General features: G+C 41.1%; 1 protein-coding gene across 5 annotated transcripts; it reads right to left on the reverse strand.

Annotated features, from left to right (window-relative positions):
- Positions 1-601: 601 nt before the first annotated feature.
- On the reverse strand, positions 602-23,539 carry nvl (nuclear VCP like). 5 transcript variants are annotated; one of them, XM_084075332.1, is made up of 24 exons: positions 23,412-23,539; positions 22,277-22,378; positions 21,788-21,858; positions 21,610-21,662; positions 17,758-17,848; positions 17,579-17,636; positions 17,200-17,460; positions 14,882-15,020; positions 14,695-14,771; positions 14,398-14,532; positions 13,794-13,895; positions 13,566-13,683; positions 13,175-13,319; positions 10,540-10,816; positions 9,782-10,003; positions 7,786-7,890; positions 7,117-7,179; positions 4,411-4,530; positions 4,096-4,195; positions 3,719-3,825; positions 3,411-3,487; positions 2,646-2,734; positions 2,403-2,500; positions 602-885 (listed from the first exon to the last, which is right to left on the reverse strand). In XM_084075332.1, the coding sequence occupies exons 2-24, from the start codon at positions 22,337-22,339 to the stop codon at positions 841-843; spliced, it is 2,616 nt and encodes an 871-aa protein (XP_083931458.1). In that variant the 5' UTR covers positions 22,340-22,378; positions 23,412-23,539; the 3' UTR covers positions 602-840. The 5 variants fall into 5 exon arrangements, with proteins under 5 accessions (XP_083931458.1, XP_083931459.1, XP_083931460.1 ...); XM_084075333.1 differs by having other exon boundaries at positions 23,440-23,520; XM_084075334.1 differs by having other exon boundaries at positions 22,277-22,350; positions 23,412-23,520.
- Between the last annotated feature and the right edge of the window lie 991 nt (positions 23,540-24,530).

Consider the following 24,530-nt stretch of genomic DNA (forward strand, 5'->3'; position numbering starts at 1 on the left):
TATTGGCCATCTAATTTGCACTTGTAATACAATGGTTAATTTGACCATACTACTATCTTGATAAATTCTGTTTGAGTTACACCTACTTCAGTATAAAAAGTTCCTTCTGTGTATAAAAGTCATCCCAAAAAACGTTTGACTTGTAAATGATAAACTCAATTTGTTTTGCAGCTACTTTTCATACGTAAAAGGCACACTTTACAGTAAGGTTGCAGTAAGATGTAACTATACATTCACAATCCCATCCATGAACACAAACCTCATTTCAACGTCCTGAAAGTGGGCAAGTGCTGAAGGTCAAATGTTGAGATTCCCACACATTGTGATGTGGAGTCTCAGGATAAAACCTAATTGAAAGGTATTCTTCAGTGCAGTAGTTACACTTACCTGAAAACATGGGAAAACAGGTTCACTGCACAACAACTAACTGGTGTGGTGAACTTCTGCACTGTACCACAGCCTGGGCTACTGATAACTTCAGAATCTATCAAATGCATCCATTTACAGTGTAAATGGATACATGTACATGATGTACTAAATGTCGTGCATACATTGCCAACATAAAAGTAGAGAAAGACTTGATACCAAACAACAGTTCATCTTGGTTGTATTCAAATTTATTTTGTGAGTCGATCTAGATACACCTTAATTATAACTTTAAGATGTACATATATTTTTATCAGTATGAATTCATATTTGATTGTGAAAAACCTGAACCAGTATTCTTATAGAAAATGCCAAAATCTGCTGTACATGTATGACATGTAAATCATATGTACACTGTTGAACTTGCAGTCTGCGGTCTGGTCTGCCCAATTAACCTGTGGACACGGAACAACTTCATCTGGCAAGAGACTCCTTCAACAGCTCGTACATCAGTTGGTCCTGCAGAGGAGATGGCAATGTCAAAGCACGCCAGCAGCCAAGGCTAGATTCTTTCATCATCTTAAACCCAACATGACATAGTTGTCCAATGTTTAATCAGCAGTTTCGATAATAGAGATAAGGACAGTCCCAGTAAGACTAAGTCAACCGGTTGACTTTCGTACACACCATACCTGGGTAGCCCATTTCCTCTTAACCATTACCAGCAGTTTGTTCTCCGTCAAGAAAGCATGACTACATTATACAGTAGTTAATGCAGCAATGTTTACGGCCCACTTCTATCGTTGCTAATGATGCATTTAAAAACAAGCCTCTCCAAATGTAAGCCTGTGTGTTAAAATTCCACGAACACCAGTCTACATGCTTTAATGTTTGTTGATGTTTAGTAAGGTAGTCAGGAAAAACTGGTTTGCCGGGCAACATGATATATGGAAGGAGGTTACATACTTGTCCTTAACAGTGTAGTACAATAGTCTGTTTCCCAGAGATAAGCAATATCCCCAGGCCCGATGAATCAGCTCACACAAACACTTTAAAAAAGTGTCTGGGGAATGCAGCTCCTGGCGGACCATTGCGGCCAAAAATAACAAGTCATTTCCATCCCTTACTGTACATGTACAGGTCATATGTTAGATACTTGGAATGGCCGTGAGGCACAATGAGCTTCTGCAGTGGTTGAACTATGTGTTAAAGGGGTCTCTTGGTTAGACAGGAAGATGCCATTCTAATGTAAGCATGTACAGTACACAGGCTACAGATATTCTGAATGTCAAAAATGTGTCGAGGTGGTTTGCAGTGCAGCTAAAAATATTAATTTAAGTTAATTAAGCCTACTTATAGATTTGCACCGAGGAATGTAACAAGGGAAATCTTGACAGATATTCCACAAATTCCATTTCCGCATTGCACTGGTGTGAAACTTTTGAATTATTTATATTCTATATTTAACCTCTGGAGAAAATAATTGATAATAACTTAAGCCTACTTAGTGCCACAGTCCTGTGGGACTGCTGTCCTGTGGGATTGATTTTCCTCAGGTCCCTGAATTCTTGGGTAATATGCATTACTGCGGTCTACCCAAGACACTGTCATTAATATTGTTCTTAAAGGATTTCCTCAGTAGCACATCCTCACAGAAGGAGATAATGGGAGCAAACATTGCCCATATCGAAGCCGGAGTGTTAACTCTACATGTGTCTGCGCACGCGCGCACACACACTTCCTTACCGAGGCATTCCATCTCCTATACTGAAGCCAAAGAACACAGGCACGCAGAAATGCTCTCTTCCTTCCCCGGTTTCCGTCCTGAGGCAGTCCATAATTTGCATACTGGGGCCCGTGTCCCAACACGTTGATACAAAGGATAGCAGTCCTGATGAATTATAATTATGCAAAAGTAGACTGGAAGGGCTTATGGAGGCCAAAGGCTACTCCAATAGTTTACAACTCCATAAAATTGGTTTATACAAGTCACATTCACAATGGGGAAACAAAATGCCATTGGCTCATTCTCTTACCTTTTTGGACACAGAGGGTCGTACTTTCTTAAAGGCATCCTCAAAGTTTTGTTTGCTAACCCTGATGTCTGCTACTACACCATTGGAGAACACGTGACCTGTGGGGAATGACAAACACATATTGAATCCAATGAACACAATATTTGACCCCAGATCACAGCAGATGACTGAATACACAACTGCTCCGTTACCAATTCAGATCAAGTTATGCAAATATTAACAGTGAAATGAAAAGTATGTTACCAGAATGTGAAGGAGTGCATTGGGACATCATATGGGCTCTCAGGGCATTGACAGATGCTTCCCTCACTAAAGCAGAAAGGTCAGCTCCACTGTATCAATCAACACAAGGAGGTTATTTTCAATTGACCAGGAATGAGTGTGATAAAAACAAACAACGTGTCTTAAGGTGTTAGGCCACTGCAAACTGCCAGAACAGCTTCCTGCTGGCATAGATTGTACTCGTCTCTAGAACTACTGGAGGGATGGAACACCATTCTAACCAAAGATATACCTTTGTTTGATGTTAATATGGTGAAGGATGACGCATATAACCATAATTACTTTTTTTCCAAATCTCAGTGCCTATGGCTTTTGCACCACTGAACTATCAAATGTGAAGCTCCTGTCATCTGTGCCACAATAACAAACCCTTAAGTTATAGTCACTTAAATTATTTTCTCTTGACATCTTGATCCAAAATAGAGGTCAAGTAGGCCTGCGTAGCATTTCTATACACAATACATGCCACAGAGCACGATAGGATGTGAATTGCTTAACTGTATCGTGAGGTGCACTTGTATGGAAGTATCTACATTTGCTACGTCTCTCCACTCGTTTATTCAAGTTTATCTTTTAATTTGTCCCCGTCTGTGTATATATATCTGTAATGCTTTTTTGTTCCCTCTAATCATTCAGTATCCCACCCACCACCACAGGAGCTGTGAAATCACTCACTACTAGAGAAAATGACAAATGTATTAAAAAACCCGTCCAGCTTAGACTTACGTGAAGCAGTCACAGCGATCATCGAGGGCGATCTCTTCGAGACCGACGTCCTGCTCAAGAGGAGGTTTGGTGCCACCCTACAACGAACAATAGAGATTCTATGACAGCTTGCTTTGGACTTTAAGCCTTTAAAGACTTAATTACCCTTAAATAGAATCCCTTCAATCAATAGTGTTCCTTTTCAATTAGCATAATAATCAGTGGTTTGTAAACAGTTTCAGCTAAAGTTCCAAACATATCTTTGTGGACTGGTTTGGACAAATAGGTGCATGACCAAGTGTGAGGCCTCCTTGGTCAGCTGCTAGTACCTTAGTGATGGTGAGCAGGATGGCGTGACGGTCTTGTGGAGGTGGCAGCCCCACATAGAGGGTTTTATCCAGACGGCCCGGTCTCAGTACCGCAGGGTCAATGATGTCTGGGAAGACAAATCAGAAGTTGGCTACAAGTCCTCATAACAACCCAAGCTTGGGTTGATTTGGGTACTCATTTAATTTCTTTGGTTTGCGAGCATTTGAGTGGTTTTGGTTTAAAAGAGACGTGGAAAAAAACTAAACAGCATAAGTTATTTGGTTTAAGCTTGGATTCACAGAAACGCTCTGACGGTGCCGACATAATTCAGGTACATAGAAGTGGTTTTGGCAAGGCTCAATCTTTTAGGCCCAAGAGAAGTTCTCACTCTTCCTACCTGGTCTGTTAGTGGCGGCCATGATGAAGACCTGACGCCGACACTCCAGGCCGTCCATCTCTGTGAGCAGCTGGTTGACCACACGCGCACCGGCACCTGACTGAACGCATAGAACGTCATTGGTACAGAGGTCGCATATAACCTTTAATTTCACTACTTCAAAACCCAGCCAAAATATTAAAATGTAGGACCATCATCTTTAAAGTAAAAGGTATCAAACAATAAAAAATTAATAAAATGCAATATTATTGCCAACATGACGATCTGCTGATGAATTAGACGTTGTAAGGAATAATGCATGATGGCCCTTCTTACCTCATGGCCTGAACGACGAGGACACAGTGCGTCGATCTCATCAAAGAAGATGACACAAGGAGCAGAGTTGCGTCCTCTCTGGAACACCTGCCTCACAGCCCTTTCACTCTCTCCCACGTACTGATGAGGGGTAGACGGTAGATAATACAGTACATTATGTCACAGAAGTCTAATCAGCATCGTCTACGGTTTAGTTGACCAGGGTCCCCCAGGGCTCTATACTAGGTCAGTTAGTATTTCCCTCTACACCTAATGTCTTCGCTAAAAAGAACTTGTCTACAAGCCAACAACGTACCACAATGCATTGTGAGCTTGTAGGTCTGCTATTTTCGCAAAATGTTCATCCCAGAATATGGACGCTAAGGTTCGTCAACGGGTTAATGCTTTTTACAAGGCTTTGGTATGTGTACCAGAGGATAAATGTCAGGCTGACTTTAATCTGTTGTTATCACTTTTAGAATGTTACAGCACAGGGATTAGGTCAGTGACAAATGATTAGGAACTTCAGGCTTTCAAACAGGAATCTGACTTTTTGAACTTATTGTTCCCATTCATTTCTGACAATCTGAATAAAAAACCTCCCCTGTATATAACAGTATAAAAGGCTGTGGCAATCTAATGGAATTTCTTTTATCGTGTCTGCGGTCTTGATATAATGCACATATGTGATTATGGCATAATGGGGGAGGGGGGGGGGTAATGGAATTAGGAGAAAAGAACGCGGAAATGAAGAGAACAACCCTATACGCACATACACGCAGTGGTGGAAAAAGTACTACATTTTTTTACTCAAGTAAAAATATCAATACTGCAATCAAAATGGCATCAGAATATACTTAAAGTACCAAAAGTAAAAGTACTCATTATGCATTTAAACAAAAGAGCTGTGAGCTTGTAGATCGGCTATTTTCAAATAGCCACGGTTTAAATAGGGCTGAAGAGGTTAATGTGTGTTTTGTAATGATAATTCAAATCAACAAAGTAACTAGTAACTAAAGTTTTCAAATAATAGTATAGTAAAAGTACAATATTTGCCTCTGAGGTGTAGTGGAGTAGAAGTAAAAGTATTGAAAATTGGAAATACTCCAATAAAGTAAAAAATACCTCAAAATTGTACTTAAGTACAGTAGTTGGGTAAATGTACTTAGTTACTTTCCACCACTGCATACACACAAATGGTTGAAGAATAATGAAGAGCAGCCAACATTTCACTCGCATCTGTTACCTCATAGCATCTGTCATATAGCATAGCACCAATTGAGGGTATCGTGTGTCATAGTAACTAAGTCAAAAGGTGTTCATAATGGACAAGCAAGCAGGTTGAGTTACCTCTGCCATGTCGTTAAACGCACCTGTCATGCATCTGGTAATGCTGCATTAACCACTGTCAATCTGGGTCTCTATTTTGGGAATGTCATTATAGTCATTATAGTTTTTAAGGTTTTCAAAAATTGTGACAATAGCAGTTAGAGAGAAGCATGTTTATGTTACTGCATTGCCCATTTCTCACGTCAAATGTTTTCAGATACATATTTTATTGTACCGTTTAAGTTTAAAACGCAAACGTTTGTAATGCACCATCCGGCCGTCGTCTTGAATTAGATTCAGAACAGAGTAGCAGTCAAACAGTGTCTCCATAATGCTAATCAGCTGCGTGTGGAGGAACATTTGCACTATGCGAATCACACAGGCGAGTGAAATCATGATTATTCATAGGGGCTTGCTAATGCAATCACGCATTATATTAGCGTTTGACAGGAAGTAATTACGATTAGACCTTTGACATTAAAAAAAAAGGTCATATCTTCATTACGACTACAGACACGGATATGCTCTAAAAGTGTGGGGGGAAGAATTGTGGAGAGGATAGAGTAATGCATGATGTCTCTGGGAGGAATTCCACCTTTAATTGAGACATCATGTGACTATAAATTTCATGTTGCCATATTTGGGATGATTTTTTATTTATAAAAAGGTCATGGTATACTTGTGATAATCACAATATACCAAGGGAATTGTTGCTTAAATATAGTAAGAGTGCTGCTGAGGCAGCATGCAGGGCAGATCCTACTTCTGTGATGTGACTTTCCATTGGGAAAGGGAATTTCCATATAGCGCTACAGGATGATTATATGATTGACAGTTGTTATTGAAACATGACAGTGTTTCCTGGTGTTGCATTTGCAAGGCAAATATTATTTCACCATCATGTACACAGACAGCGTTACACACAGACTCCATTGAGAAGCGTAGGGATGGGACACTTTAACGGTTAACCCGTTTCTAAAGCATTGTGAAGGTTTATACGATATCATGAACCAGACCCGTCAGGTCATCTGGGACAAGTCTGCTTTCCAGTGTCCCCAGTATCAAAACTAAAACTGTTCAGTTCTATGCACCAAATATCTGGAACAAACTCCCAGAAAACTGCAGGCCTGCAACAACTGTTAGTTCTTAAAATCAAAGCTAAAACACCTTTCTGTTTGCTTTCTGCCTTTTATTGAGATTTAGCTATTCTTCTGCACTGTAATTTCAACTTTTAATATATTCAAATGTCCTTTTAAATTGTGTTTCTTTTTGCTCTTGCTTGATGTCTGGCTTATTTTATGTGAAGCACTTTGAATGTGCTATACAAATAAACCTGCCTTGCCCCGGGCCCTTAAGCCAGACAAGCAGCAGAAGGCATGGTAAACACCAGTGACTCACCATGTTCAGCAGCTCTGGCCCCTTGACAGAGATGAAGTTTAGGCCTGACTCATTGGCCACTGCCTGCCATCAGAAACACCAAAACAACAACATAGAACAGGGTCACTGACCGTCCAAAACAGTCACTCTGCACTCGTTTACATAGGAAGTGAAATCTGAGTGCATATTAGCATATTTATTTACATACAGTAGACACATTGAACGCACGCAATACCATGTCATCTATACTGTAAAATGATGGTACTGTAAAGGGATATACTGGTACATACATTCTAGGAAATACATAGGACTAGATATATTAGCATATAAGATATGTATTTAAAGTTTAATATATACACATATTATTAACTATTAAACCAGGAAAGCATCTGTCTCATTCTAGATTTTATACGTTGGCTATTCAAAAATAGCAGATATACAAGCTCGCCACGCTGCAAGCTTGTACATCTGCTATTTTTGGAGCATTTAAAAAAAAATCTTGATGAAAGTGTGAGAACTACGGATTTAGAGGGCATTTGTAGAATCGGCCTCAGGTCTTAATGGGTTAAATCAGACAAATAGAAATTCATTCATTTAAATAAAACATTTGTGTAGAGGGTGCAGGGTGTGTGTGTGTTTGTGTAGAGGGTGCATGGTGGGCGTAGGGTAGAGGTGCCAGAAAAAAGGTACCTTGGCCAGCAGGGTTTTACCACAGCCTGGTGGTCCGGCTAGCAGCACGCCAGCCGGAGCGTTGAGGCCCAGGGCTTTGAACTGCTCTGGGGAACGCACTGGGGCCTGGAGGACGGATAGGAAGACGATACACACAGAGTTGCTTCAGTTCTTGCTTGTACAATGACACTATTCATGTTTGCAATCAGCAGGGTATGGCCTGTGGTGCCCGGCCCAATTGAGGGCCAGCGAAGAGTGGGGAAAGGTTGAATGCTTGGTCACAGATTACCATAATTCAATTTATACTGTTTATCATAGTGCCTCTGTTACATCGGAAATAAGATTTCATGGTTTTGACAAAGGTGGTTTCATTGTTTATCAACAAGGGGGTGGAGAATGATCTCTTGCATCAACGCTCCCTCAACAATGGAAGCTGAGACGTGTTATAATATTACATATTGGTTTCTCTTTTTGTTCCCACGAGAGTTGTTGCGATTCTCCAAATTATTTCCTTCTTACGGACGCAATTCAATAAAATGTTTGATCTTATTTCATTTATTTTACAGCACATTTTAAAGACCATTCCAAAGTTAGACTAGATAATAGTTTCTAAGTAAACAATATTTTTTTATTCAAATCAACTTCAAGTATGTTAACAGTTACCAGATTTATCAAACTAGCCAATATAAATTGTTTAAGACCATTATTTAGCACACACATTAAAGGTAGGGCAAGTGATATTTTTTGGTTAAAACAAAAAGTATTTTGTTAAAATACTATATTCTGATAGTAATCATTGATATAGAGTGTTTTTTTCAGTAACAGATGTCTCCTTGTCTCTCCAGCTCTTTAATAAACAGAAAATACATTTTTCGGTAGGTGTTTTTCGGTAGGTGTCAAAATCTCAGCCAATCAGGAGAAAGTACCCATTTTTAAGCTTAATTTGTATAGTGTTCCAGTTCCAATTTTGTCTGCTCATTTCTTAGTGTCATCACTTCCAATTTCACTTGTTTAATCTACATCATGATTGAGTAATCTGTCCTGGTTGGATAAAATTGGAAATGAAACTGAAACGAAAATGCATTTTCTGTTTAATAAAGAGGTGGAGAGACAAGGAGACTCCTAATACTGAACAAACACTCTATAGCAATGAGTACTATCAGAATATAGAGCTATTTAACACTTATTTTAACCAAAGCAAATCACTTACCCTACCTTTAACTACACATTGGCACTTGGCGCTAGGTCCGTTATTTAGCTTGGTGCTGATTAAATTACTATATTCCACATTCTCCACCACCGAACAGGGTCGAATATCCAATGCCACAAACACACATATTGCATGGTGGTAGTTATTGATTTAACACGAGTAGTATCAGCAGGAAGGTTAGTATCAGCAGGAAGGTTGGCTTTAAATGAAACTGGAAGAGTAACCAGGGTCAGTGGGTTGTTCCTTCACTCAGATCTATTTCCTTATTGCTCTTGTGAAAATGTGCTGCCATGTTTAAGTGTTGCCTGAGGCAGTGTATGTTCTTTTTTATTTTTATCGACATGCACATTGTGAACCCTATATACTTTGTTGTTCGATGAATGAAGATAACCAATCTACAACTTCACAATGTGTCACTTCGACCTGTTTGAAAATGTTCGCCTATGACATGCCCAAAATAGGGACACCAGGTTGAAATTGGTTAATGTAACTTGCAAGAAAACTGAAAATGTTGTCGCTGAACGGTGAGAATGATCCTTTTTTAGTTCCTCCACCATCCCGGCAGTGGCCATAAAACTGACAATGGCTTTAGGTCTAGCCTGATTATCAGACTGAAGCTGCAGAAAGTGGGCGGGGTCTATGGTCTGGAACCAGGCTACTTTAGGTCGGGAGTTGGAACCATAAAATACAAGACTTTGTATCGGACACAAATACTGGTATGAGTTAATAAACCAGAAATGAGGATGGGAGTGGATTCTCTGAATTTGTGTAACATGATAAACATTTGTTTGACAATGGTCACCATACCAATATAGCCATAGTCAGCTCCTCGCGGATGTCCTGTAAGGCTCCTACATCCTCCCAGGTGACATCAGGTACAGTTGCAAAGCCCTCCCGCTTGGCTGAGGGCTGGACACTGGCCAGGGAGGCCTGGAAGTCTGTCATGAGTATAGACAAGCCTGCCAGCTGCTCCTCTGACACGGATTCTGTGCTCTTCAGCAACTGTAACAGGCGTGCCAGCTCCCCCTGCTGATCAAAGTAGAGCACAACGACATGAACCAGGTAGCAAAGCATTGGCAAAGAAATCTGAAAGGCAGGGCAGTCAGTTGCAGTTTACTTTAGGGTCAACTGCCACATACAGAGTGGCTTCATTTTCAAAACTGTTCAGCAGGGTATTGATAAAATCCAAGTTAACCCATTGAGACCTGAAGCCGATTCTATATGTCTCCTAAATCCCAACAGTTTTCTGAAAAGCGTATGTTTCTATATCAGTGGTTCTCAATCTTTTTCATGTCAAGGACCCCCAAAATTATATGTATTTGGCCGCAGACCCCCATCAAAATATGTTGTTCCAGGGACCCCCACAAGCAAAGATTTGAGTTACAAATGTTCGCTTAAAAAATATATATATTCAAAGATTTGCACACATTTTCACAAATTTTCAAAAATAGCAGATCTACAAGCTCGTAGCGCGGCAAAAAAAAAGAAAGAAAAAAGAAAAATGCATTCACAAACTAAGACAGCAATGCAAAATGCTGTTGTGACTCAGTTGGCAGATTAAATACCTGTTCAGGCTCTGGTGGCTGGGGAACCGGCTCCAGCTCCTGTTTCACAGGAGCTGTGCAAAGAGGTCCACTTGCCGACAGATCTGTTGTAGAGCAAGGGCTTTGGATTTGCAATTGGCTTTGATTCTCCAGCAGAACCCTGTTGACCGCACACATGGCAGCCTCTCGGCACAGCGCCATGAGGTCAGCACCCACATAGCCAGGGGTGAGCCGTGCCAGCTGTTGATAGTCAAAGTCCTCTGGTAGCTTCAGCTTCCGACAAAGGGTCTTCAGGATCCTGTAGGAAACAGAAAATAGTTTCAAAATTAGCACTAAAAGATTATCAAGACACATCACTGAATGAACGAGCTTCCCTCCCTCCAGGTGCAGAGCCAAGGCAAAGCAGATAATCAAGGACATTAACCACCCAGGGACAATCTGTTCACGCTGCTACTGTCAGACGGGCAATACAGCAGTATCAAATGCCAAACAGACTAAGGGTTTTCAAATCCACAGCTGATACCAATGCCAGAACGGACCATACGGATAAATCAAATTTAAAATATATATCATTTTTAATACAAAATATTGTACGCAGTAAAACTTAATTTAAAGACGGCAGACGTCTCTTTCTTATCTCTGAAATCAAGTTTACTACTATTAATTAAAAACAAATTGTTTGCTAGAGATTTGACATTTAGCAAAGCTAAAGTATTATTTATAGTATAATTCTATAGACGAATCCACAGAGCACTCCCCTGGTGCAATCATAACTGCGGTGTCAGAATGCACACCGTAGCACGAGTCTGACACCGCAGCACTCAGTGGATTTGTCTATAGTAAATGGCCCTGGGACAGACTGTAACTTAGTCTGCCCCTCATTTTATGAGTTTGCAGTGTGGGTCAGGTACATCTTGTTCATCCATCCTGGTTCGAAGGCTACAAAGTCTCTTGGTGGTGATGAGATGCCAGTAAAAATACACACTGGGTCCTGGCTTGCTATGGAAAATGTCACAAATATCACCTCTACAGCAGCAAGGACCCTGAGGACATCAATTATGCTTGTTGTGTTGTTATCAGCAGAGCCTCTGTGACACATTGTGCTTTACACAGGCCTTGGGGACAGGGGGATATAGAAGGAGGGCATGTATGGGAGGGGGTTAGGGAAATGAGGGCTAGTTAGGATGGAGTCGGTGAATTTCATGCCAGCATTCACAATTTGTTCCATCTGGACTGTCTCAGCATGTTAAGTGCTCTCTCATAGTCTGGGACAAACCTTAGATTTGGTCATCACAAAGGCTCCCAATATTTCAAAGGTTGTTATGAATGACCTTGAATGCTAATTTGTTTTCTTTTATACAGGCAGGCTAAGCCTGGGAGATAAAAAAAACTGTATGATGCGCACATTAAAAGGACTCCCGTCCAAACAGATGCTCACATTTAAAATGTTTTACGTCAGTGTCACCAAATATTACAATTACAAGTTTTCCAATAAATATGTAATATATATGTGCAAAGAAATAAATTAAACAGTGAGCAAAATATGAAATGTGTCAACAAAATATTAATCACTCCCAGCTCACCCTACCCCCACGGTCAAACCAGCCATAAGGTGAGCAGGTGAGTGCCATTACTTATAGCCGCTGGAGGCTACCTACGGAAACACTCCCACTAACACAGTGCCAATGCGGTGCCTACATCTATCACATATCGATCAGTGCACAAATACACATTTTGGCTCCTACACACTATATGACCAAAGGTCAGTGGACACCCTTTTTAATTCATGTTTCTATTAAGTGACCTTTCAGATCGATTGGTCAACCCACTGCGACAGTGATAGTAAAAAAGTTGAATTATAGTAGGATAGTAGGATTGCGTGCTTCCAATTTTGTAGCAACTGTTTGGGATAGGCTGTTTCCCATTTCAGAATTATGTGCCACCCACTACCCAAAACTTGTGTGAACCCGCATATCTGTAAAGTGTTAAACCAAAACCTTGACCAGCAACAAATTAACAGTAAGCAGTACTTATTCACCTTTATGTTATTTTATTTTGAACATGGAAATGTTATGGCCACATAATGGTGCATTTGAAGACAGGTATTGTACGGACACAGAGTATTGTGTTGTAAGCAGAAAGAGCACCCAATGAAATAAACATGGTCTTGAATATAGGTTAGTACGTAACTCAACAACAGAGTTTAATTTATACCTGTCAGGGCCATAGTTTAGAGGAGTTTGTGTTAATACATGACCAGGGGGTTAGAGTCCCCTTTAGGTTAAAGTCCCATGTGATGCTTGAGTATAAAATGCTCTTTCACAATACTGTGTACAAAAATGTGTGAGAGTAAGCACCCCCACAAATAACCCCTGGGCTATTTTTGCATATCTTATGGTTTTTCCTTTTTTTATCTTTATGCTATTTAATGGCTTTTAATGCCTTATGTTAAGCACTTTGAATTGCATTTGATTATGAAACATTCTATAAATATTAACTTGCCAAATATTTCTAAAGAAAGGGATTGGGAAAAAAATAGATAGAAGTTTGCACTCTAAACTCAAGGCTTACTAGGGCTGAAGGTTTTTGTGGTTTTGCCTGTGCCATAAGCAAATTCTGCAAACAAATGTACCCTAATGAAGCTTTTCTAACCAACCTGAGACGAGCTGCTTCATCAGGGATGCCCAGGCAGATCTCTCTGTCAAAGCGTCCGGCTCGTCTGAGTGCAGGATCCAGGGCATCAGGCCTGTTGGTGGCACCAATAACCAGAACCTGGGCCGTCACTGCCAGGGAGTTCAGATCTGGGAAAAGTCAAATAAACCAAATGGATAACAGGGGCAACAGCTAAGATCGATGGCAAATTTCACCAACAACATAAATATCTACTCCAGAGAAAATGCATTCACACATGATGCATTTTCCTGCAATGGTAAAATATCACTGTGCATTTACTGGATAAGACCCGTTTCTCCACCAGCATGTGTTAAGAGGAGATCACAATTTGCTGGTTGGCAATGTTTGAACGAAAAAGTCATAGAGGTAGCTACCATCCATGCAGGTGAGAAGCTGGGCGACAATCCTCCTTTCCATGTCTTTGGAGGCCACTTCTCGTTTAGGGGTGATGGAGTCAATCTCATCAATGAACAGGATACATGGGGCATTTGTCTGCAAAGGGAATGAGTGAACAGGAGAACCACACACAACTCATTCTTTCACTGCTTAAACCAAGTTTTCTGTGTGATGAATCAGGATGAAAATAAAAAGCCTCCACTGACCACAGCCTGCTCAAACAGCTCTCGGAGCTTCTGCTCGGACTCCCCAGAGACCCCAGACACCATCTCCGGAGCAGACACCTTTAGCATGGGCAGCTCGAGCTCCTGTGAGGGACAAATCACAATAATAAATGCACTACATTATTTGGACCACTGTTAGATACCTCATAATTGCTACACAGCTTGCTGTGTAATTTCAAGACATTGCAGATATCTTCCTCGGGTCAAAGACTTCACAGACAAAACATTTACATCCACTCCCTCACAACCATAGTGTAGACATCCACTCCCTCACAACCATACTGTAGACATCCACTCCCTCAACCATACTGTAGATTGAAAACAGTCAAGACAAAGAAACAAAAACTCCAACTCTTAGGCATGTATTATTTTTGTGCTTGATTTTAAGGCCTCAGTAAATAGATATTTTTCAGCTAAAAAGATGCCTTGAAAGAAAAAGGGGAGCAAAAGTGCAACGTGTGCAGGCCCCAGGCGTATCAGCAATTGGTCCACTCCAGACAACACATAGGTTATGTCAGTTTCATTCAAACATTTTGTTCATTCAAAAATGTGCCTGTACTGCGACCACACTATGGTCTGCTCTCACCCCAGCCACAGCCTGGGCCATAAGGGTCTTGCCACTACCAGGGGGTCCATGGAGGAGGAAACCCCTAGGGGGGACCACCCCCAGCTGACTGTACACCTCCGGATGGCGCATGTGGATCAGCAGCTTACACAATTCCTGAATGGAGAACAATGTATTTAACACACGGCAGATAATGGTAAAACAGATTTATGAACTTAAGTAGTCATCATATTTTACTTTTGTCGGTTATACAAAATCATATACTGCATGCATTTTAGTACAAGTATAAGAAGAAAAACGATGGCATTAACAGCGTACCGTCAATGTTGCATCATTGCCGCCCACATCTTCAAATTTGACAGTGGAGTATTGCAGTTCGGTTGTTTTCGTTTTTGCTGACACATAAAATAAATAAATAGGAATTACAACCCAATTCAATGACAAGTGGCAGCATTCTTATATGGTTTTCTATCACTTTTGGTAATGTAGTTTGGGGGTACGCTACCTTTTTTGTTCAAGATACTAGACTCAATGTCCCCATCAACATTCCCAATCTCTCCTTTCCGCTTCTTCGTCTTTTTGAGTTTCCCTTTCGTCTTTGTGAACTTCTCAGGCTCTAGCATAGAAACGTCAACCTCTTCCTGCTGGTGAAAAACATAAAAAAGGAGTACCATCACACAAATGACTGTCCTAATGTCATCATCAATACAATGCTTACAAAAATCACAGTAATACACAAAAACTAATGACGACTACAGGATGTATGCTATAAAGCTAGTACCAGCTATTAGTTCATTTAGTTGGTATGGTTACTCATGAGTACACGATTGATTTACTATAAACCACATTCTAGGATTTGGTTAAAGATAATCAGAATCTCAAATCACAATCATTTTATTCATAGTACACACAAGCTCATACAAGGACATTGACTAGGTGTAATGTAATAAACAATAATTAGCAGACAAGCAGCAACATTAACAGAATATTTAAACACTAATTTATTAAAAAAATATATTGGAGATGTCTCTTCTAGCTTGGCTATTATGGTTACAGCATCCGTGATTATGTCATTATTTTATTTTATGAATTCAGGGACTATAATTTAACCCACTTAAGACATGTAACCTACTGTACACCTTGTTATACCTTTAAGTGCACCTAGCATTAGGGTGCCTATATTCATCAACTGTTAAATAAAAACTTTCCCAATTGGTGGGTCACCGATTCATCCTCCATTTCTCTTGACCATTCATAATTTTAAGAAACTATCTAACTGAATTGGTTGGGGGACTTTTTCAATTTCTATTACTTATGGACCATCCACACCAAGCACTGTCTGTAACTATAACTATTTTGTTCACCACAGTCGACATTATACTGGTGGTGTGAACTCTGCTTGTAGTGCTTGGTGTGATGATGCATACATTTCTGTTTGCGTTTGGTTTCATCTGTACACCGTAGAGGTGTTCTCTCATGCTTTTGGAAATAGATTATAATTGAGTTAAGTTATAGACCGACTACAATATAGGCTGAGACTAGTCTACTAGGCTGGATGTGGATGTCATTAGTAGCTCATCTATTACTTATGCACAGACAATTCTCCTCTGATTGCAGTCACACATTCAACGGACAATCTTTACTAAAGACTGCCAACAAGATGAAAGTTATTTTCAGGGAATTTTGCAGACCGCTAATCTTGTGTGAAATACATGATAAATACCAGTGCATAAAAGGTCACTTGGTCAGGGCAAAAAGGTCTTTCTCAGTCTAGTAACCATAACTATAACCGTGCTTAACACAAGGAGAGGAGAGCAAATCAATCCAGTCAGACACAGCTGCACTGCCTTAATAGGTTATCGCGAGCCAACATAACAGAGTCTCTGGAGTTTTTCACCCCTCAGGTCCTTAGATACTCACAACCATGCACACGCACGCGCACACACACACACACACACGCACACGCACACGCACACACACACACACACACACAGGATGGAGCATTATTTATCTATTTTCCTTAACTATGGAACACTAATACCCAGGGACATTAAAGGTTGCCTTGATGGCCATCTTTAAATGACTGCTTGAAACGCATGTATTTATCCTTAATTTTAACTAGCACACTTTTAATTCCTAACAATACTACTTTTATACTACTTATTTTATTGGCCAAAGACTTTTTTTCCTGACAGAGATCCAAGTCTAGAATTAATATGCCACAGTATTCACTGAGAATATGCAGGTGATCATCTGTTTATCACATACCCAAAGCCTTATTTAGTCACAAAAACAACATAGCTATGCTGTCTTTGTGGCGGCCATGTTTGACAGGCTGATGGCCTTCCACAGCATGGTTGCTGGCGATAGTTCAGCGCATGGTGACACTTTAGCTCACACCGATTGGTCAGTTACTGCTGCATCACCCCTGAGGCTGATAACAGTTATAAGCCCTCAGGTTGATACCAGTTCTCACGCTCTCTGTCATTTTTATCACTACCCTCACTCAGGGCAGATAAAGTCTGGGTAAGCAAATAAAGGCTGGGTATGTGATACAATAAGGCACCACTTTAGGTTTTCTCCTTTAACAAAAACATGTTGGCAAGCCTCTGTGGGGTTGTGTGAGAAAAACATAGGCCTACAGGGAGTTCTGCTCATGTTCAGGTGTAAATATGCACTGCAACACCAATCGGGGACATGGAGATAGCTCCTAGTATCGAAAGCCTTCGTTAAATTCAAATGCCTTTCACAACATACAGTGGATAATACATTGATAGACTTGTTAGTTGGATAAGTATGCATAGTCGTCCTCTGGCTGCATACCTTTATTGCAGGACTGGCTGGATCCTCTTCACTCAGGTCGATGAGAATGTTCTGCTCAGGCCTTTTATCAATGAACCAGCCCCCTGCGGAAACTTGTGTGCCACCAGCACTGGGGTGATGTGCTCGGGTGCGACCCAGTGGGGTGGATACGGTGGCTGGGCTGCCCGCGGCTGACTGCTCCCCTCTAGGAGATGAGGTGCCACTGTCAGGGTTTCCCTTCCGGTACAGAGACACTAAAGAGTTGTTCATTTGGTTGCTGGGCTATGGAGGAAAGGGAGTATACGTGGGGAATTTAGTCTTAAGCATAAACTATATTATATTCAAAATAACCATAAACTATATTATATTCAAAATAACCATTCTGCCAACGATTACTTACCGGGTCTTCAACCACCTCGTAACCATCCGACGAGTCCTCCGAGATGCTGCTTCCCTCACTGTTGGACATATCATTTATAATGAATAAACAATATTCTTGGCAGAAAATATGGCATACACACTTGTTATAACTATAATTATAGTCATAATCAAAGATATTAAGAACCAAGAGTTACTTACCCATTGTCATTGTGGTTCTGCTTGGCTCTCTTAGCCAAGTGCCTGCTCTCTAGATCATTGAGACCAGACTCATTCAGAATTGCTCCATATGCTAAGAGAGACAAATAAAAAAGTGAAACACAAAACTATTTTACAGTAGGAGCAAGCATGTTTTCCACACGTTAACCTGGGTGGGATAATTGGTCTGTTAATTACAGTTTAATAAACCAGATACGAACACAAGAACGACCAACATCACATTAGAGGTTATTCCTTGCCTGATGTTATTCCAAGGAAAACCCATGAATGCCCCAGTAGTTATTCGTTTCTCACACATTTTATTTTGTACTTTCGTAGACTTATTTAGTCACTTAGATGAGGAAAAAAAGCATTTGACACACTTTTGAATTACTCTTGGAGAAACAACTTCTGGTTAAATTCATAGATTCTGGGGGGACAACTTCTTGCAGACTTGCACACACACACAACAAAGCCCAACAACATTAACGTCAGGAGGGGTACTTGCCCTTTGTCGCCATAACTTTCATGATCTGCCCCACTGTATTCTTGCCCATTGGAATATCGATGAACCACACGTCGTCCCGTTTGCCATGATATTTACTCAGGTAAAACCTGGTAGTGGGGTAGGTGGACTGCGGGGGTCGCCTCTTGGCATACTCGTCATAGAGCCTAACGGGACACAGCAGCGGGTTGCTGGGGTCCCCCCAGGCCCTGGGGGGCTCGGGGGGAGTGGGACGCGGTTCCCCGGCAGTTCGCCCCGACAGCGTCTTGCTCGTTCGCTCGTGATACTCGATGTACTCGCGTCCGCACGCGTCCACTTTCTTCTCCACGTCGCCCCACAGTAGGGTAGTGTGTCCCTTCTGTCCCTTGATGCCGAGGTGGACGGTGTTGACGTACCACAGGCTGTTGATCAGCGACTCGGCGCTGTAGGGCCCCAGCAGCCTCTTATCCAGCAGAAACTGTACCTCTTCGGCCGACACGGGTTCCGCCTTGTTGGGACGGTTTCCCTTCCCCGCGGCTTTCAGCGACTTCTTCTTAAACAGCAGACACTCGTTGGAGTACTTGAACCGCGGGTCGGTAATGACGCTGCAGCAGTACGAGTGGCCGCGGAGGTGCCTGTCGACGCTGCGCTGTATGGCGGCCAGGGAGTCCGGCTCGTACTCGTCGCCGTTGTGCAGCTTCCTCACGTCGAGGAAGTAGGCGCCCAGCAGCTCGTCCAGGTCCGCCGGAGGAATGTTCTCCGGCTGCCGGGTCTCGCCTTTGTTGCTGCGCAGCCATTCCGAGAGCCGTCGAAGGTCGCTGGTGGTCTTGCGCTCCGTGTTGTGGTTCCCCTGCTGCTGCGCCCAGGAGTCCGCCTCGCTCAGCGCGTTTAACATGCTCGGGGCTCCACAGAGGTGATCCACAGCTATATCCATGGGTGTCACGATGGTATTATTATGACCTCTAGTCTATTATACCCGACTTGCTCTATCTATCTATCAACCCACGTTTTTCTTATCCAACGGCGTCAACCCCATGGTCAAACCAGGTTCAATACATATGGGACTTCCGGTTATCTGACTTCAAAGTAAGACGCGAGTCCGTTGACCAAATGCCTTCTTTTTCATCTTCATACCTCGCTTGCATCTTAGCTCCTCCCACTTATGACGTTCCTCTTCTTCTGTTGAGTTTTATGGCGGTTGGCATCCATGTGTGATGCATTACCACCATCTACTTGCAGCAAACCATTTAAACTGACCAACCAATTTTCCAAAGTGATTTTATTCCTTCTTAAACTTGCTCTACCAGGCGGAACAGGATTAGCCTGGTAAACCCTCCCTCCGGAAATCTAATTTCCATTTGATTTAAATGAGATTTCCGGAGGGAGGGTTTACCAGGCTAGAACAGGATCTCTAGTGCTAGGGAAACCCTGGAGCGTGTAAATGATTCTCTGGCTACTCGAGAGTAACGTAGGCAGTCGCCCCGGGCCCCAGCCCTTTAGAATAGTGTTTTTTAAAACAGGACAACCCTATCCTCAAGTTTCCTAGGGCATTGTGGGCATCACTTCCTGTCGATTTGATCCCTGAATTGTGTGTATGTACCCATAGGGTGCATCCACACATGAGATGCAAGTTGACGCTAGTTGTCGTAAGCCCTTGTTCCGGTTCCGTTCTTGTTTTCTGGCCGTTACTCAAGGAAGAGCGGAACCCGGATATGCGCTTCAGAGTTCAGACGCGCATCGGGACGGTCTTTCCGGTTTTTACCATAACATGGGAGTGGATGGAACGTCCAGTGATTTGCATCTTATGTGTGGATGCACCCATACCTGATCAAATCGACAGGAAGTGATGCCCACAACGTCCTAGGAAACAGATTGAATAGATGCGAAAAATGCATTGATGGGTTCAATCAAGGTTTTTTTTTCTTCCCCAGCCTAGGCAGAGGCGCGTTCCTGATCGGGAACACAACTCCATGTTAAATGCCCATGTGCATTACCGAGTACAAAACACTGATGTTGGCCTTCAAAGCAACCAAAGGCATGGCACACCTATACCTTCAAAGCCCGATCCAACCCTACAACCGCTTACCTCCCGCTCACTCAGATCAGTTAACACAGGGAAGCTGTCTGAACCTTCCTTAAACACACTGGGACAACGCTCCACACGTTCTAAACTCTTCTCCCTCACAGCTCTCAAACTGTGGAACAAGCTCCCCATAGTTAGAACAGACTCCGTCCCAATTTTCCGCCGTAATCTGAAAACTCACCTCTTCAGACTCCTGAAGAGGAGCAGCACGTAGCACAGCTATGACGACCATGCATGGAATTGTTCTCATGTTTTTGATAGCAGGTTATTTAGACAGATGCTGGGTTCATCGTTTACCTGATATCCTATACCGGTTTCAATGTCAGATTATTATTTGGCCACCCACCCCCATCTCAAAATATTTTGTTCCAGGAACCCTCAGAATCAAAGATTTGAGTTAAACATTTTCGCTTTAAAACCAAAACATATATATTCAAAGATTTGCACACATTTTCAAGATTTAAAAAAAATGGCAGATCTTCAAGCTTGTAGCGATGACGCGATATGAGCTTGTATATCTGCTATTTTTGAATAGCCAAAGTATACAATTAAAATATAAAATGACTAAAATTCTTTCCCGGTTTTAATGGGTTAAAGGTTGTGAAATGCGGCGTCCAGTGCCATATCAAACAATCTGTAAAGGCCGTGGTTACTGCTGTCAGAGCTGTTCTAGACCAGTTGTTTCATGTCAAGGACCCTCAATACAACTTAATGGATTTGTCCCCGGGCACCCATCTGAAAATATTTTGTGCTAGGGACCCCATACAAGACTTGTGTTGTTGTTAAAATGTTTCAAAAATGTTCAAATCTTTTCTTGATTTGACTTCTTGAGTTTGACAACCACCCATTTTGTAAACAACAGGAACCAAATATTATTCCTATATTCCCATATAATAGTAATCATTGCTAAAGTGTAACAGGGATTCCCTATCCTGCTCTTTAGTAAACAATCAAATCATGAGAGAACTCATACAGGGTAAACAATAAACAAGTTAAATTGGAAGTGATTAAATAAAAAAATGAGAAGACAGAATTGTAATTGTAATACTGTACTCTCTCCCGATTGGATGAAATTGGTGAACCACCTGAAACTAATTTTCTACTTACTAAATTGCTGGAGAGATGGGGAGACCCCTGTGATTGAACTAACACTTACAGCAATGATTACTAATGATTATTAATCAGAATACACAGCTTAACCTGTTAAATAAAACGCCTTTTGATTTAACAAAAGAAAATCATTTAAAGCACGTTGTGTTTTGCATGGAGGGAGTGATACAGTACATACCTTTCTCAACCTGGATTCTGAATGCCGTCTTGTTTCGCCGACCATACTCCATTCTGAGGAATGATTATGTGACACATTAATCCTTAGCAGGCATGTGACTGAAATGAATCCTGCTGCTATCCAACACTGCCAATAATAGACACAATTCTTAAGCCTAAGAATACATGATTGAACTGACCTGTGCAAGCTCTGAAGCTCCAGTGCCATTGCTGCAATGTCAACATATGAACTACTGGACGCGCCAAGATACTGCAAAATACAACAAAACACCACAATGACTGACAGGTTTCAAGTTCACACTCTTTTACCAATTACTTGAGTATAAGAATTCAATTTTGAGCTAGAAATCCAAGACGAATTTACTATTTATATTTTATTAAAAAGAAAAGTACGCTAGACACCTTTAGGTACTGGTATGCAGTGTACACTTTTTTTTAAACTAAAACAGAAGACAGGTGCATAGTCTGCATACTATACAAAGCCTCATTTATAACTCCCCAGAAATCATTAGGAGTGCTTTTTACTTCAGAAGGGCCAGGCCACACCTTTCAAAATGTAACCGCTCTCTTTCCCCTGATATTAGTTTTATGATCTAGTTAAATTAACTCACAAATACTGTCAGTAAGATATAGCCTTTTATGGATATTGGATAATGTTGGCTACTTGCCTGCTCCACTCTCTGTTTGAGCCGGGCGTCCGGAAATCCTCCACCACCGCTTCGGTTCTTCATGTCTCTGTGGTCTTATGGAATACAATGTCGAGCAGAAACCTAAACATTGTGGACACCTCTATTAAATAAATTGGATATTTTTTCCAGAGTTAAAAAAAAAAGAAAGAATTAATGTATGCTTTGGAAAATGGTCAGAAATAATGTAAAGTACACATTTGAACAACTTCAACTTCTTGTTTAGTGACTGGCTATGCACAGGTTAGTAACAATTTGTAGGAATATTGGATACAAATGTAATTAAAAATAATAATAAATATAAATAAATAAATGTAGACAAGACAATGGTGTCCAGAGTCGCAGGTGCCCGCTATTACCCAAACGCATTAGTCTTGGATCAAGAATATCATAGATGTATTTGATCAAGTGTCAGACTCAAAAAAATACATCTATGATAACCTTGATCCAAGGCTACAAATGGATCAAGACTGCCATATTGACAGTCTTGCATCAAGGCTACATGAGCCTGCATCAAGTAAAAGGCTTTTGACCCGTCCGTCCGTGTAATTACACAGGAAAACCCTCACCCTCATTCACCATTTGAAAATAGCAGATACTGATCTGCTATTTTAAAATAGCAGATCTACAAGCTCACAATGCGTTGTGAGCTTGTAGGTCTGCCATTTTAAAATGGCAGACCTACATGAAATAAAATGTGGAATATTTGGAATATGTTTTGAAACATTCTACCACATATCTGGTACGGGACTCCCAGCTGGCACAAAACCAATTTTGGGGTTTAGGGACAAATACATGTTCATTTGGGGGTCCAGGACATGAAAACATTTGAGAACTACTGTTTTTTTAAGCCCAAAAAACGCAATATTTACCAGCAACTTTACAGAAAAATAAGCCCAAATATGCTTATAATAAGCAGACATGACAACACTGACTATATTAATAATAACCAACTAATACTTTTGAATGAGGTGAATGTCAGCTTGAATTGAGTTCAAGCTGACACAAAACACACAGTTCAGCTAAAATTAATCGCTGACACTTTAGGTCAAGATATATTTCAGCAACTGCCAAGAGCTCAGCACATTTCACAACATACAGGACAGTAAATACATACCTTAGGCAAAATATTCTTGCATACCCACACAATGTAACCGGTTACTGCTATTCTTAATGGACAGCACAGGCTTTAATTGACGTTTGTTTTGGTAATCCGCGTGTTTTCAAGGAGCCATAACAACCCAGGCAACAAAAACGTTTACATCCGGGTGAGGTTTTCCAAAATAAGGTTCTCGCAAGGAACTTTTTGTTTTGTCAGACTTGATGCATCGGTGGCGCCCCCTTCGTTTGGAGGACACCCATCTTAATATCATTTCACATTCTCATTCACAGTTTACCACAACCTGGTACAATCTGGCTATGTCCAACAGTGGTTATCAAACCTTTTCACGTCAAGGACCTCCAAATTAATATGTATGTGACTCCCATCTAAACATATTTTGTGCCAGGGACAAAAGATTTACATTTTTTCAAGATAAAAAAAAAAAAAAAGCAGATCTACATAGCTTGTGGATCTGCTATTTTCAAATAGCCAATGTATAGGCATATAGAGGTTAAACAAGATTTTTATGCTAGATTAACCAATTTAGCTGGGGCCCCCCTGGAACCACCTCAAGGACCCCTGGGGGTCCCCAACCAGACCCCACTTTGAGAACCAGCAATGTAGAAAGTCAGTGAGTATCATTCGAATACTGAATACTATTCAACCCAGTTCTGGTAAGTCATCATACAGTTGCTTTCTTTCTTTTGTACAGTTTAAGACATTCGAGATCCAATAAGGTTTTTACACTCAAGTAGTATTATGAAGTTAATAAAATTGGTGTTGGTGCTGATGAAACCTGGGCTTGAATGAGGGAGGGACCTTTAAAACTTCGGTCTAAGCTGGTGTTTCAACACGTGCCAATAAAGGCTGGCTAAATGAAGAAAAGAGGTCCCCGAACTTTCCTAAGTTGATGCTTCGTCAATCGTACTGTAGATCAGCGGTTCCCAAACCGGGGGATTTATTTTGGGGGGTCCACAGATGATTAGTGTGCAACATTGTTTTCTCTCTCAACAGTAAACAAACCAACATACAGTATAAGTGTATACAGGGTATCTGGGCACATTTCTAAAGTTACATTTTAATGACTTTTAAGACCTTTTTAATACCAAATTGGCCAAATTGTATTGTGACTTA

Source organism: Gymnoscopelus microlampas (assembly GCF_963454915.1).
Source record: "Gymnoscopelus microlampas genome assembly, chromosome: 13".
Lineage (NCBI taxonomy): Eukaryota > Metazoa > Chordata > Actinopteri > Myctophiformes > Myctophidae > Gymnoscopelus > Gymnoscopelus microlampas.

What these genes read in the sequence shown, in the direction of transcription:
- nvl (XM_084075330.1), bottom strand. Translation starts at nt 19,172, where the DNA reads ATGGATATAGCTGTGGATCACCTCTGTGGAGCCCCGAGCATGTTAAAC. An exon ending in ACGAGGTGGTTGAAGACCCG is followed by an intron (nt 17,461 to 17,578) that starts GTAAGTAATCGT and finishes TTTCCTCCATAG; the next exon opens with CCCAGCAACCAAATGAACAA. An exon ending in ATGCACTCCTTCACATTCTG is followed by an intron (nt 2,501 to 2,645) that starts GTAACATACTTT and finishes CATTCCCCACAG; the next exon opens with GTCACGTGTTCTCCAATGGT.